This window comes from Aptenodytes patagonicus, chromosome 6 (assembly GCF_965638725.1).
Source record: "Aptenodytes patagonicus chromosome 6, bAptPat1.pri.cur, whole genome shotgun sequence".
Lineage (NCBI taxonomy): Eukaryota > Metazoa > Chordata > Aves > Sphenisciformes > Spheniscidae > Aptenodytes > Aptenodytes patagonicus.
The window spans coordinates 18,808,337-18,822,511 of record NC_134954.1 but is presented as its reverse complement, the minus strand read 5'-3'; the positions used below and the strand labels follow the sequence as shown (position 1 = coordinate 18,822,511).

The following is a 14,175-nucleotide window of genomic DNA, read 5'->3' as shown; positions in this document are numbered from 1 at the left end:
GCCCAGTCTGGGTAAGGCTGAAACAGCTCAGGATGAGAAGGAGCATCCCTGAAGTATCCTGAAGTCTTTGCATAGCCTTAACCAGAACGCTTATGGATTTCTCTGTATCCAAAATCCTTGCTGAGGTAGCAGGGCATCTCTCTGATTTAACCTACAACAGCATTTCCCTTGCCCCTGAGACCGGCAAAGACACCAATCAACTGTTTCTTACCTTGATTTTATGCTTATTCTGTACACAGGAGTCATTTACCCTATGAGATGGCATCAAGGGCCAGAGCAGAGGCAGAACAGATCCTTCTGTATTCTCCTTACTGGACTAATACATAATCCCGAGTTGTGGGGATGCTTTCCAAATCTCACAATTATTTAGTTTTAATACATTCACAAAGAGGCAAAAGTTTTGGGGGAGAAGAAACTAAAATTTAAAACATAGGGGTTTCAAGTATTTTCACATTAAAGGCATTTTCCTTATATACACAAGGCCACATTCACACTGCCCACCCACCTGCATTAGCACACACCCCAGCCACTTCCCTCCATTGGCAAACCTGCAGTGTGTCCATCTGAAATCATCATTGCTCTTTTGACAGTAGTCATTGCTGTATTCACAACATGAAGATTAAGCATATATAGTAGTGTCAGCATAGCAGTGTAAGCATGGCCCAGAGAATCTCAAAGAATATGTTATTAAATTGAATGATCTATGCATGTAGAAGGTTAAATAACAGTTTTATATAATTATGGAACTATTTCAAGAGCTCTCATGAGACGAGATTACTAAAAACTGGCCAGTCTTCTAAGTCAGAGATACATAATACTTGGTTCATGTGCTGCTTGTGAAAGGCCTTACAGAAACCTTCAACCTTCATCAACAGTCAAAACGAATTTTTCTTTTGTGGTCTTGATTAAAGCTTTCCAGTCGTTTCCGCTGCGATTCTGAAAGGACCCATCTTTGCATCCCCAGCTCTGCCAAGGCAGGCAGCTTTGTCAGTGCTGCTAACAACTCACTGAACCACATCCCACAGTCACGGCAGGATGATGGGCGAAGGCTGACATCCAGCTCTGAGAGTTCTTTGACTACTGCTAAGCCTTGACAGAAAACGACCCACCCTTCATCAGAGATGTTGTTGTTATAACTCAAATCCAGCTTCCGTAATCTGGCTAGATGGCCATCCTGTGTCAGTAACGCTGCAAGAAATGACAGACACAAACACAATTAATACATCCTGGCAATTGCTTTAAAAGCTTTTTCAATAACACCATATTATTTAAGGCCTTTCAGCAGTCAAACAGCAAGATTCAATTCCTCAGCAACATAAAATCACTTGCTGTTGATCTCAGAAAGATCGTTTTATCACAGCTGAAGGAGTGTACCACATTTAAAACACAGGCAATTCAAAAGGAACAGAAGTATGCGGTTAAAATTGTATGGCAACCTGAAAAGCTTTGAGTCAGTTGGAAGGAGGTTATATTAAGTGCCAATTAAAATAGGCAGACAGGCTTTACAGGGAGATTTAGAAACAGGAAAGCAAAACTAGATGGGGTTGCATGATTACAACAGCCACCTCTCACTGTGGGAGGGTAATGGGCCTAATATACCCTAAAGGGAACTGGGATCCTTAATGTATGATTGGCAAAGGAGACACCCATCAAGGGTGATGTTTGTAAAGTCAAAAATATTCAGGCTTCATCTCACCAGCCTTCAGATTACAGGGCCTTAATAGCTGTCACACAGCTATTGCCAATCTCAGACACTCAAAACCCATGAGTCAGACCCACAGAATCACAAGGATGATTATAAAATAAACAGGTTTTTAAGAGGATCCTAGAATTTATTCCTTCATTGGGTTCCTATTTTCTAGTATTTCTCAGCAGCTGCTAAGAGGTGGGCTAAAATATTTCTGTTTTAATTCTTCCATAATAGTTTGACTCCAGAAACACACCTAATGGACGGAAAGCTGGTAGTGCCTGTATTACTGGCTGTCAGCACATACATTTCCCATAAATTACTGAACCCAAAACCAGCAACCGAGCAAAATAAAACTCCTCAGAGGCAGTGTTAAATATCTGATATAAAAAACAGACATAAACCCTACATTTTTCTAAGTGCTGCCTTTTTGTATTAATAGATAAAACTCTGCTAAAATGATTCTTTGCATTTTTATCATTTTCAGCTTTTGCACTGTGCATGCACAGGACACATGGTCTTCAGCAAAATGAAAACCCTATCTGGGAAAAATACTGCTGTATTTTTCATCTCTTCATTTGATTTATGCAAAAACGTGCTCAGCCCGTGGAACAAGTCCCTTCTGAATTGTGGTCTAAATGCCCTGGCTCCTTGACTGCTAGTAAATACCATGTTATACGTACTTAGAAGTGCCAAATCTTCAGCCACCAAGTTACAGCTGCTCAGTCTTAACACTTGAATCTCCGTTGCAAGCTTTAGTGCTCCCAAAAGCAGCTTTAGGTTCCCACCAACGCACTTATTCCAAGAAAGGTCTAATATCTCCAGTTCAGGAAGGTGAAGGGCAGCCTCAGCTGAAAAGATTAAGACCAGCAACTTCTGCTTACTAGGAGAAAACAACATGGCCTCAATAGACACCTCACCGGCAATTCACCTGTAAATAGGCTCCTAACAGGCTGCCTACTTGTGCTTAGAATGACTTATTTTATCCTAATAAAAGTCAGACAAAAAATGTCTCCTGTGCTCTTTAAAGGATATAAGAATGGCCTGCCTATAGAATCTTTAAGGACTCTTAACCCCCCCAAGGAGGGGTTTCTTGTCTTTCTGTTTATATCACTGGCTTAACCTTGTCCCACTGAAGTCAATTTAATAGAACAGCTTGTTTTTAAACCATTTTATATCAATTTAAAGACAGTAATTTTTTGCTGTGAACTCACCGTGCAAGGTGAAATGCTCTGTATCTTTTGACAACACCAATTTCCATGATGTCACTCTTACATAATTGTAATGATATAGTACTGTTCCTGCAGGGACCTCAGACCAGTTTAGCTTGCTACTGCTTCTGCTGAAGGCAGTCAAGTTTTACTATAGGTTTCAATGTCACTAGTAAACAGTACAAAAGATATTATAAGTGCACAATACACAGTAACTAACAGATCCCTCTGTACTTAGATTTCATGTGCCATATGGAACACCTATCAAAGGGACAGTGTAGCCACTAATCCACTGAGATTTGCAATAAGTAGGCAAAAGAGGCTGAATTTACATATCCTGTGTTAGACTGGACTTTTCTTCATGGCTGTGCAATATCTTTTCCACTACTGCAGTCATTGCCTCAGTTCCTCCATTGCCCCATGCTTAAGTCTATCCCAGAAAGTTTCTACTGAAACTTTCACCGGCAGTGAGGTGAAAAACATTCAGTGAAAACTCCACCCCACTAAACTGTAAATGCAGTGTTACTACCAAACTATAATTACAGCATAATACGAAATCATGTTTTGCTTTCTCTTCCAAAATTAGGGAGTATTCAAAAGTTCACTATCAGACAAAGGACTAAAAGGAGTTCATCCAGTCAGGTATAATGAGAGAAGACATACAACAGACTTCCCTTGCAACCAGGTCCCATGAAGCACTGGTTTCGTTACAGGCTTTTTCACTCAGGACCTGTGGTATAATGTAACCATCATCTCTGGAGTTCAGCCAAAGGAGAATGAAGTGCTTTGTCCCACAAGGATACACAGAGAGTAGACACACTTTAAAAAAACATTCCTACCTAGTGATGAAAATGACTCTTTGCTTAAACCACAATTGCTGATGGCCACAGATTTCAACTTCGGTAAAAACCTGAGCCTGCCCAGAAGAGGATCAGATGAGACTCCTACATTTTTATTCGAGGACAAATTCAGCTCTTGAAGACTGGAGAGTAAAGGTATCACCTGGGCTATGAAAACATGAAATATTTATTAGACAGTCACCGATCCAGAACAAATATGTAGTTGTATATTTGCCTGACATCATTTCTTTTCTTTATAAATCAATCCAAAAGTCAAGGCCAAGTTTTGACACTCAAATTTATGGTGAGTAATGTTTTACTCCATAAATAGCCTTGTCATTTTCAGTAGGAATGTTTAAGAAATTAGGTATTACATACTGTGTGGAAGGTTGTCAGAACACGGCTTCCTATTGAAATTTTCTAGGTGAAGTAGGGAATTTAACGTTAAATGAGATGGGGGTTACCTCCAAATGTCTTCACTGCTAACTGAAACTCCTTTATATTAATGTGATTATTCTCTATGGGTCAAGAAATTAAAAATAAATCATGATTGCTATTACTAATAGTTAATATTTCCCAATGCTTCCGCAGCAGCTTTTCAAATTATCTTCTTTATCATGGAAAATAAGATGTGGACAATATAGGATTTTTTGTTGTTGTTGTTCTAAAGAGTAAAGAACAGTATCAAAAAGTTATGATAATGCACACGGAAAAATAAACTGTCTCTCTGATTGAATAGGAAATGTCTTTTTCTTCCTAATAGTATTTATGAGTTGGATCAATTCAACCTGGAGACTGTAGTCTTCAGCTTTTCTGTAAAACAGAGAGCAGCAGCAATGCAAGATCTCCTAACATCACTCTCTACTTGACTTAAAGTTCACCAAGGGAGTTTTAGGCAGTTACATTTACATGCACATATGCACCTTGGATCCATGCCAATTTATACCAGTGTGGGAACCGCCTCTGGGTATTTCCAAAATTACTGATTATCAAAAAAAGTAGCGCTAGGTGGCAGTTCCTACTTTCACATCACGGGTCCAAATCATGGCGGATTCAGGTCCTTAGTTCCACATGGGATCAGACACTATGAGATTTCCTTTGATACAGCAAAAAACCATTCCATACTGATCAAGAAAGCTATCCTCCACGCTGCACTTCCAGAACTGCCTAAGGAAGATGTACTGAGATCTGCTAGACTAGGTTAGGCAGAACCTCTTATGCCTTTTGAGATATTTTCAGAAGTCAAAACCTACATTCTTAATGGATTTCCTCAACATGTCCTTACACAAAATGGTCATGTCCTCTTCTGTTACACAGCACTGGTGGAGATCAAGGACTTCAAGCTTTTTCAAGCTGGCCAAATGAGCTGTTGAGTCTTTAAAGCCACCACCAATCTCTTTGTTACATGATATGTCTAATTTTCTTAGCTCGGCAAGGTGCTGTAAAGCAGTGTCTGAAATGGAAAAGGGAGCATGCTGGTCACTGGCTGCTACAATAGCACAGGTCACGGCTTTAGCGTTTATTTACTTTAACATCAAAGTTTGCACAAGGTATTGTAGGCAAAGCTCTTAGGCTAAGCTTCAGCGTAAAATCACAGCAGACATACAGTAATATCGCAAAGCTTCCCCATCTATGCAACTCCATTCTTCTCTAGAAGAGCAGGTGAAGGTGAGGCCAGCTCATCCCCCAGATCCACTCAATCCTCAGCCTTTTGCTGAAATTACTACTGGATGTGCTAATTAGTGCAATTAATTAATTGTCTTATGGATAAGACCTCCACTAGGGAGAGACACAGATAATAAGCCCATTTCATATGGTTTCACTGGACACTCATTAAGTGCTAATGGTGAATTTGGATTCCCCTCTGAGAGTAGGATTAGCTTGTTTAAAGTTAGCTAGCCTGTCTGTGCCCTTGTCTATGTTCTGTCTGAGGAGAGAGGAAGCATGTCCAGAGAGCCATTAATCTACCCCAAGATGTGTCTCAGAAATGGTGTGGAGGGTGACTCTCCCCACTGACTTTCACATGCTTGAGCTCAGGGAAGATAAATGCTACTCCTGCTGAAAGTCTCTGTAGTCTTTTATCAATCCTCAAACAGCAAATAACGATTGCCCATTAATACTGCCAAACCATCAGCAAAATCCCACCTCATTGCCTTTCTTAAATGGTTTTCAGATGTATAATTTATTCAGAATGAAAGTCTTTCTGAACATAAAGTCTAACCTAAGCCCTGGAGGCTGTCTTGCGTTAATCCGCACATGTGCAAGTTTAACTCTTTCAAGCCTGGCACATTTTTCAGATCCTGAGCAATAACCTTCATGCTGCAGCCAATGTGTTTGTTGATAGAGAGATCTAATACTTCGAGGTTTGGGATCACATTTAGAATTTCAGCTGGGGAAAAAAAAGAAAAGAAAACCAGAATTGGTAATTGCCTGGAATATATACAGATGAACCCTAGAAAAATATAGCACCATGACAAACAGGAAGAGGTAGGCTGGGTTTGCCTATATGTGTGGTTTAGGCTTACTAAGTTCCTGTTCTACCTAAAAAATACAGCAAAACAAAGATTGAATAGGAATCAAGAAAATCAGTGAAAAATCTGTATGAAAATAAAGGTGAAAAAATACAAGGACAGTTAAAAAAATACAGGGGAATAAAAAGCAGGAATACAAAGAGAAAGAAAAATTTCTAATGAAAAGATATTATGACTGTATGTTGCATACGGCCATCTCCTGCAGTAGAGATGAGAGCACAGGGGCTTCTCCTTAGGGAGAAAATATCTTTTAAAACACAGAATCAGATCAAAACACCACACAGGATTAAGCTATGATGAGAGGAAAGAGGGGAGGGGTGATCAGTGGTTGCCAGCTCAACCTAAATTCCCATCCCTCAGGCCTTCTTTCCCATCCCATGGCTAACTACCTATTCCGCTGCTTAATTTTAAGCAATCAGTGTTGGAAATTCTGACACACATTACTTGCTCAGGGTCTCAAAGGCCCCAGCTACCCTGGACCACTGAGGCAGCCAGACTGCAGTTTAGATCTAGCTATTCTTCTTCTTAACCCTACCTCACACGATTAGAGAGAACAACATTCTTCTTTGGAAGAAAGTGCATTAAATCCCAATGCTGTGTGGTAAATACTATTATAATGCAGAGCCTGAAATAAATTAACTTTCAACTACTATTGAGCTCAATACAGCCATAATCTAAGTCAAACAAGTTACATTTTTGTGAAGCCAGTCTCTCAGTCCAGCTATGTGGATACACATACCAAGGGATTCTCCATCCTTTGCCGTCAGGTTACAGTCTGTAATTTTCAGAAGTCTTATCTTGCATCCTTTCTGGAGTTTTTTTGTCAGGAGTGATAGTTTTCCACCTATATTACTGTTCCATGATAAATCCAGTTCCTCAAGTTGAGTGACAATTTCAAATGCCTCTCCTGTAACAGAAGTCTAAGGTGATTCATTCTAGGTATCAATTTCAGTGCAAGACAAAAATACAGGTTTTGAATATATTAAAGGGGAAGGTTAGCGACTTAATTCTCAAATTACTGTATTTTGTATGGCTTGCCAGGAAAATTGGTGTATGCCATGAATTGTTGCTACTGCAGCAATGTTGTATAAATTCTCACCTTGTCTAAGGAGCAATATAGATCACAAGTCATTGTCACAGCACACACAGACTGCTTAGCCATCATCGTAGACCTGTGCCAGGACCCAGAAAGTCTAGTCTATAGGGAAATCAATACAAGTGACAAGTCTGAATTTACTGTCCTGTATAGTTCTGCTCTATTTTATTTGGCAAACTTCCAACGTCCTCTGTACTGTGCCCACAGGTTATTTTGGAGGAGATGAAAGAAGTCCTCTCACAGCTATTTCTGAAACTTAAAACTTTCATTTCTGACAGGAATTTCTGACTCACTTAGTAAGGAATCAAGATGAACATTGTTTTGACCCAAACTAACTTTCCCATGATTTCAAGGCAGACAGCACTGATTTTGATTACAGTCAGAAAAATTAGCCTTTTCCAGGCTTGACACACCTGCCAATGTGAAGTGTTAGTGCTTCTTTGTAATACTAACATCCCACTGCAAAATCCAGCTCCCTAACTTCCTTTGTAGAGGAGGGAGGCAGATGTATATTTGCATAAACTCATTCCCAAGAAAGATCAATTAATCAGACCATATGCAAATACAATTTCAAAGTGTCATACACATTTTTGATCTAAAGTCTCGTCATCAACCTAATAATTGAGAACTGTATTTTAATAATAAAACCCTCTCATGTCTGTGTGTTTTCATAATTAATTCGTCACAAAAGATTTATAATAGAAAAATAATTATTTCTGTTGTTGTAAGTGAATATCCAGGTTTGAGAGAAAAGGACATGTCTTAATTTTTATTTTTGCATTTATTTTAAATTATTGCCTCAGTCTTGAATACTGAGCAATGCACTACAGTTGAGAAGTGGTTTTGCCTCTGCAGTATAGCTTGTTTCTGTTTGACATGGGGACTAGCATTCCAGACACATTTTCCACCCAGAAGATAAATAAAGGACTGTAACTCCAGGAATGGTTTCCTACCACCTCTCACAGTCACAGCTCTGAGCAATCACATAGGAGATGTTGATAGTATGGTTATATTTGAAGCATTGATTTCTAAAAAGAATGCACTGAGTCCACAAGTGGCCACATTTCCACAGATAGATGTGGACACAGTCAAACAGGCAGTATTGGCTTAAATACGCCTGCTGTTTTCCAAAATCGCAGGCAAAATCAATGCAAACTGACTGTTGCTATTCCACATGCCAAGGGCATCACATTTTGACTGGAAATTCAAGTCCTGTGATCAGTTTTGTGTCTGTCCCAGCAGAAGCCAAGCCAGAAGGGGGAAGGAAACAGCACAGAAGAACCAGGCAAAATAAATTAATTGGAAATATAACCAATAAAACTCAAGAGAAAAAATGCATGAGAAAAGGGTTTGAAAAAGGATGAAACAAATTTGAAAAAATCTGATAGAAAATGAAACACAGATTTTAGCCTCATCATAAACAGACCAATTATTTTCACCAGCTTTTGTAGAGATGCATTTTTCCTCCCCAACAGATAGCATGACCCACTTTTGAGCTACCATCATATATGTAATTTTATTTCTGAACCTTTCCTGCAAAAAGCCTGGATATGAATGACATAAAATCCAGCTTTATAACTCAGACCGGTTTTTAGAACTTGCAAAGTAAGCAGCAGGTTTTTAGAATTCGTAGTTGATTGAGTTTGCCCTTCTTTTAGATACATATCACAGACCCACCCCAGAGTAAACTTCAGGCCCAGAGGTAAGTGACTCAGTGTCAGAACCTGAGCGCATAACACCACCTTTAAAATATTTAAATCTCATGCTTAGCAGAAAGCAGGGTTGCAGGCACTCCAAGCAAAGAAGTACACAGAGGAACAAACTTCTCCCAGACTTGCAAAAACAAGTTATAAAGCTCCAAGGCAGCACTGGTTTTAAGTCTCCTCCAAAAGACCACCCATTTTTTTGTGCTGAGCACTGCATCTGTCCTGCAGCATGAAGACCTAAGCTGACCCTATTGTGACTGACTGTTTCAGCTCTTCTGTCTACTATTAGATATGAAAGCTAGCCAAACAAATACTAATCTAAATTGAAAACATGCTTTCTTGCAAATAGGACTGAATTCAGTTCCCTTCTGAATGTGAAACTTTCATGCCCTGAGGAATGAACTCGGCAGAGCTACTCAAATGTATCAGATCACTCATAAACCCAAGTTCTTTCTACTGTTTCACAGCGGGAGTTTACATTGCCCAGTGTGGAAGCAGCAGGGGTAGGATGTACGAAGAGATGAGCTGGATTACACTAGACCCAAGCTGTCTGGAAGTAAATGTAAATGAAATCCTGCACCTAAGGAGGTGACATCCTCAGCTGTCAGCCTGCAGTTGTTAAGTCGAAGGACTTTTAACAGGTTCACGTGATGAAGATGAACAGTGAGAGCTTTCAACGTGCCACCAACACAACCATTCCAGGACAGGCTGATCTCTTGCAGCTTTGGGAGAAATGGCAGTAAAGAAGCTGTAAAAAAAAAGAAAAGAAAAAGCGTATTCTGTTTGCATGTTATCTGCACACCCTGGATGTCAATACAGAGATGCTTTCTACAACTAATATAGCATTATAAAGCCATGACAATTTGTACCTCAGTTTTCTTATCTGTAGTTTGAGTGTAAGGACATTCATCTGCTTCACAGACCTGTATGATTTTTATATTTTTATATATATTACATAATTTATATAATTTATTAATTAACATTTCTCAGGGACCTGTAACCACCAGATGAAATGTTAAATAAAGCCAGGCCTGTATAAAAGAAAGGGAAGGGAAAAGAGGAGAGTGAATAATTGAATAGGCAAATAAGAATTAAAGAAATGTATGAAGTGACTAGTTGAATAAAATGTGTGTTTACCCAGCTCTGTTACATCTGCTGCACTTAATGCACAATTATTTAGATCCAGATTCTTGCTGTTGGGTTTCTTTCCCAGTTTCTGCATGAACTGGTTAAATCTCTGCTCACCAGATGGTGACTCCGCTTCAGAAATGAGATGTGAAAGTCCACCTGAGTAACAAAGAAATAGTGCCCTGGTTACCTCTGCTACTAACACAATGTGTAAAACCTGTCTGTGGCTGTTGGGTGAAGATTTTGGGAAATTAACTAAATCTGTCAGTAAACCGGGCTCTATTTTTGATCAATGTGGGCCAATAACCTGAGTGATAAGATCACTATAGATCAGATTGTTACAAAGCTCCTGATGCAGAGTGAGAAAAGAATATCTCTACGCTACCTTATGCCAGTGACTTTGGATGTTTGCACCACCAGTTCAAGGACATGAAATTCGTGCAAAACTCTGAACTGCAGCTATTCTGGATGCACAAGTCATAACCACCTCTGTGTGCCTGCACTGTAGCCACACTGCTGCAATACATCTGTACTTGATCAGTTAGCACCGAGTGGCCCTGCAATTGTGTGGTGAACCTGCTGCTTCCTTCTTGACAGTCTGTGTTCATTTTCATACATTGTCTGTGTAAGGGCAGTTTCCTGCTTTTCTTGGCTTTGCAAAGCAACCCCCACTTACCTTCTTCTTCCATGCAGTTTGTACAGCAAGGAAAATTGCATTTACATTCATTGCTAAACCCTTTAACAAATCCGTAATTTCATCTAATGCCTATAGCTGGAAAAAAAGCAGCCAAAAATTACACAAAATAGCAATGCCACTCTCAGTATCTGTCCCCTCATTGTTTCCCCAAACCTACCCAAAACTCTTAGGACAAAGGATGGGGTTCTAAGCCTCACCTTCCAGCTCCTTTTTAAAAATAGCTTCATTTTCTCTGGTGTGGATGTAAAGAGTATTCTTGTGTGCACAAAATAACATACATGATGAATTTCCATGCCATTCCCGTCCCCCTCACCAGTGTCAAGCGGTAGGACACATCTGCTCTTGTCTTCAGATTGCTTTAGCAGCAGGGCGGACAGAGACTGATCTTAAATACAAGCCAAGCTACTGCTCAAAGCTTGGCTTTGAAACCAAATAAGCTCTGCAACTAATGAGCTGACTCCAGCGCTGACCTCTCACATTGGAGATCAAGAGAGAGGTCACCCAAAAGCTTTATCCCTCCTCAGCAACATGGATCTCACTTCTTGCTTGGCACCTATCAAATCAGAGGGCACATCCTCGATAATGTTCCAATCGGAAGCAAATCCTGGCTAAAGGATAAACTGTAGGCAGCAAAATACAGGATTTTGGCTAGCAAGAAGAGCAACTGATTTTCTATGAAATTAAAATATATACACATGCACATATATTTCATTATTGTACCAGCATTACCTTCTACAGAGAGATCTTGCTTCTCACTCTGATCATCAGCTCCAGAGCTGTTTATTTCTGTTTTTTCAATTTCCCTTCTGTCCTTGCCTTCGGATTTCCCAAAGTCAAAGCCCCTGAAGAATTTTTTGAGGGCTGAAGGCTGCTCTTTTCTTTTTCCAGGAGAGGACCTCTTCTCTTGGAACTGTTTTATAACAAAGTGAAATGGGGAACTCTTCAGGATGTCCTCTTCATGCTTATCCTGGCAGCTCTGAACGTCATCTTTCAGGGGATCAGCAGACATAGAAAGAATTAGTTTTAGTAACGTTTGCTCTTGCTTACCTTCTTTCACAATGGCAGATGCACTGAGAATCTCCTACCATTCCCTCTATGTTAATATGAGAAAAGCACTGTTTAGTAGACCAGACTCTGAACTCATTTCTCCTCCTTCAAAAGGAACTGGTAATGCTCAGTATTAGCACAGCAGACTCAGCGGTCCCAGTTCTCCCAATAGTACAAGTATCACTCTCTGCTGCCTTGTTAACGCAGACTGCTCCTAAGGCCACCCCACGTGGCCACCAAGCGCTGAAGGGCTAACCTGCTGCTTCCCCTGTCACTTAATCCCCAGGTTCAGTTCAAAGTCTTGTGGCCACATTAAATAAGCAAGGCTGAGATGTCCCCATTCTGAGAGGAAACCAGGTTAAGTTTGGCACCAAAGTCATTCTTCATGCCAAAGACCAGTCCGGCAGTCAGGAAAGTGAGAGGAGGAGAAGTACAAGGACATCCTTGCCTGAACAACGTCACAGGCTCCCAAGCTCAGGGTGGAACATGCAAGCGAAACCCTATTAACCTTAGAGCAAAGCTGAAGTGACAGTGCAGAAAACAACCAGGTATCATAGCTATGAACACTGGGAGTGTGCCAACACTGGAAGAAAACAGGACCCCCAGATAGCTTGTTTGGAACAGTTCAGTACTATTGTGACCTCAGTTTCAGTGGCTAATTCACAAGTAAATTTAAGTTTGACTTTATAATAATTTATACACATTCTTTCCTTATTGCTGTTTATACTACACAAGCTATAGCATCATCTGATGATTCTGAAGCTGCTTTGTTATTCTCTAAACATTAATTTAATGCTCTTTCTTTAGTTTTAATTCTAGCATTCTCCCGCACACACATGCTTTTAACCATGCAATCAGTCATAAAAACTAAGCAGACATTCATTGACTTTTGCTTTGTGAGGACTGTGTGGAAAAGGTATGTATCAAGTACTACTGTGTGCTGTCGACTGCAGGGGGAATGAGCTGTGCTCAGACCTCGATCCTGTAATACACCAGAGCTCATGAACAGATTTCTGTGCTCACACAGATTCCCCCTTCCCCAGTACAGACCCCCACACAGAACTCGTTCCACAATTCTCCATCATCCATAGAGCAGATAAACTCAATCATTTTAATAATAGTCTGTTATATATAATGTCACTAGCATCAACTTTCCAAAAAAGAGAAACACGTGAAGAAGTATCAGTAACCCTATGAATTTCACAGATAGTTTTCTGTTATTATAGCAAGAGTCAGGTCAGGGGGAAAATGTCAAAATAAAGCAAATGTAGCTTTTATATACACATAATTTTCTTTTTGTGTGTGTGTGTATATACATAAATGTGGATATATATACACTGATGTATCTATATATATGTATTGTAAATTTTCTTATTGTGTTGGAAGTTATCTGCCATGATACAAGTGTTCAAGGGCAGAGCTCTTACAGTTACGAAAAGCTGATGCATTGTTTAGTCTTGCTTTTAATAGCCTGTCACAGCTGTATTTCTTATGAGTAAAGCACAAAAATTATACAAAACAATATACATAGCTGTACATGCACATTTACTGAACTGTAAAGCAATGCTGGTTACCCTGGCTGTGTTTTCATGCTGTTGAATGGTATTATTTTAAACAAAGAAACATACCTGTCTCTTCCATTGGTACACTTGCGGATCTGTTTCACCTTGTACAGCACTTTCAGGGCTTGCAGAAGTGAGCCATGACATGCAAACAAAACCTCACTTCTTCCCCTAACAGGACTTTCCACATACTTTTCTTTCAAGAGTTTCTGTCTTCATCTGTTTGATAGCAGCAGCTCTGCACAAGTTGGTTTGTGGGGTCTTCCTGACACCTCTAGTCCTCTGCACTGTCTCCTAACGTCAGCCTGCTGTCCCTGGCCTCTCTTTTCGGGGGGTGGGGGGGTGAGACGTCCATTTAAATGCTCTGATCATGTCCCAGCTTAGCTCACAAAGCAGAAATCAGGAAGTGGCAGCGCAGACTTCGATACTGCAGGCTAACCACTGCATGTCCCTGAAACAGCTGTTGTCAGAAGGGGCTGAGTCACCTTACAGATCAGGTTACGAGACTACCTGAAGAAAAGCTCTTTGTTTTCCCACCTCTTTTGTCCATACTGGTCAGAAATACTGCTGGAGGCTGAGCAAAGCCGTGCTGTCAGCAGGATGTTGCATAGTTCAGTAAGAAAAAGGAATACATTCATTTTAGGGCCATGGGAGATACGAGAGGAGAGGTC

At 40.2% G+C, this 14,175-nt stretch overlaps 1 protein-coding gene across 2 annotated transcripts; it reads right to left on the bottom strand.

Moving 5' to 3' along the window:
• Positions 1-212: 212 nt before the first annotated feature.
• Positions 213-13,622, bottom strand: LRRC31 (leucine rich repeat containing 31). Of its 2 annotated transcripts, XM_076341387.1 has the most exons (10): positions 13,571-13,622; positions 11,625-11,882; positions 10,208-10,357; positions 9,651-9,818; positions 7,008-7,175; positions 5,959-6,126; positions 5,023-5,190; positions 3,738-3,905; positions 2,371-2,538; positions 213-1,188 (listed from the first exon to the last, which is right to left on the bottom strand). In XM_076341387.1, the coding sequence occupies exons 1-10, from the start codon at positions 13,581-13,583 to the stop codon at positions 869-871; spliced, it is 1,749 nt and encodes a 582-aa protein (XP_076197502.1). In that variant the 5' UTR covers positions 13,584-13,622; the 3' UTR covers positions 213-868. The 2 variants fall into 2 exon arrangements, with proteins under 2 accessions (XP_076197502.1, XP_076197503.1); XM_076341388.1 differs by lacking the exon at positions 10,208-10,357.
• Between the last annotated feature and the right edge of the window lie 553 nt (positions 13,623-14,175).

Coding starts and splice junctions, on each gene's coding strand:
- LRRC31 (XM_076341387.1), bottom strand. Junction 3,906..5,022: donor AGAGGACATGACCATTTTGT/GTAAGGACATGT, acceptor ATGTTTTCATAG/CCCAGGTGATACCTTTACTC. Junction 2,539..3,737: donor AGAGTCATTTTCATCACTAG/GTAGGAATGTTT, acceptor TAATCTTTTCAG/CTGAGGCTGCCCTTCACCTT.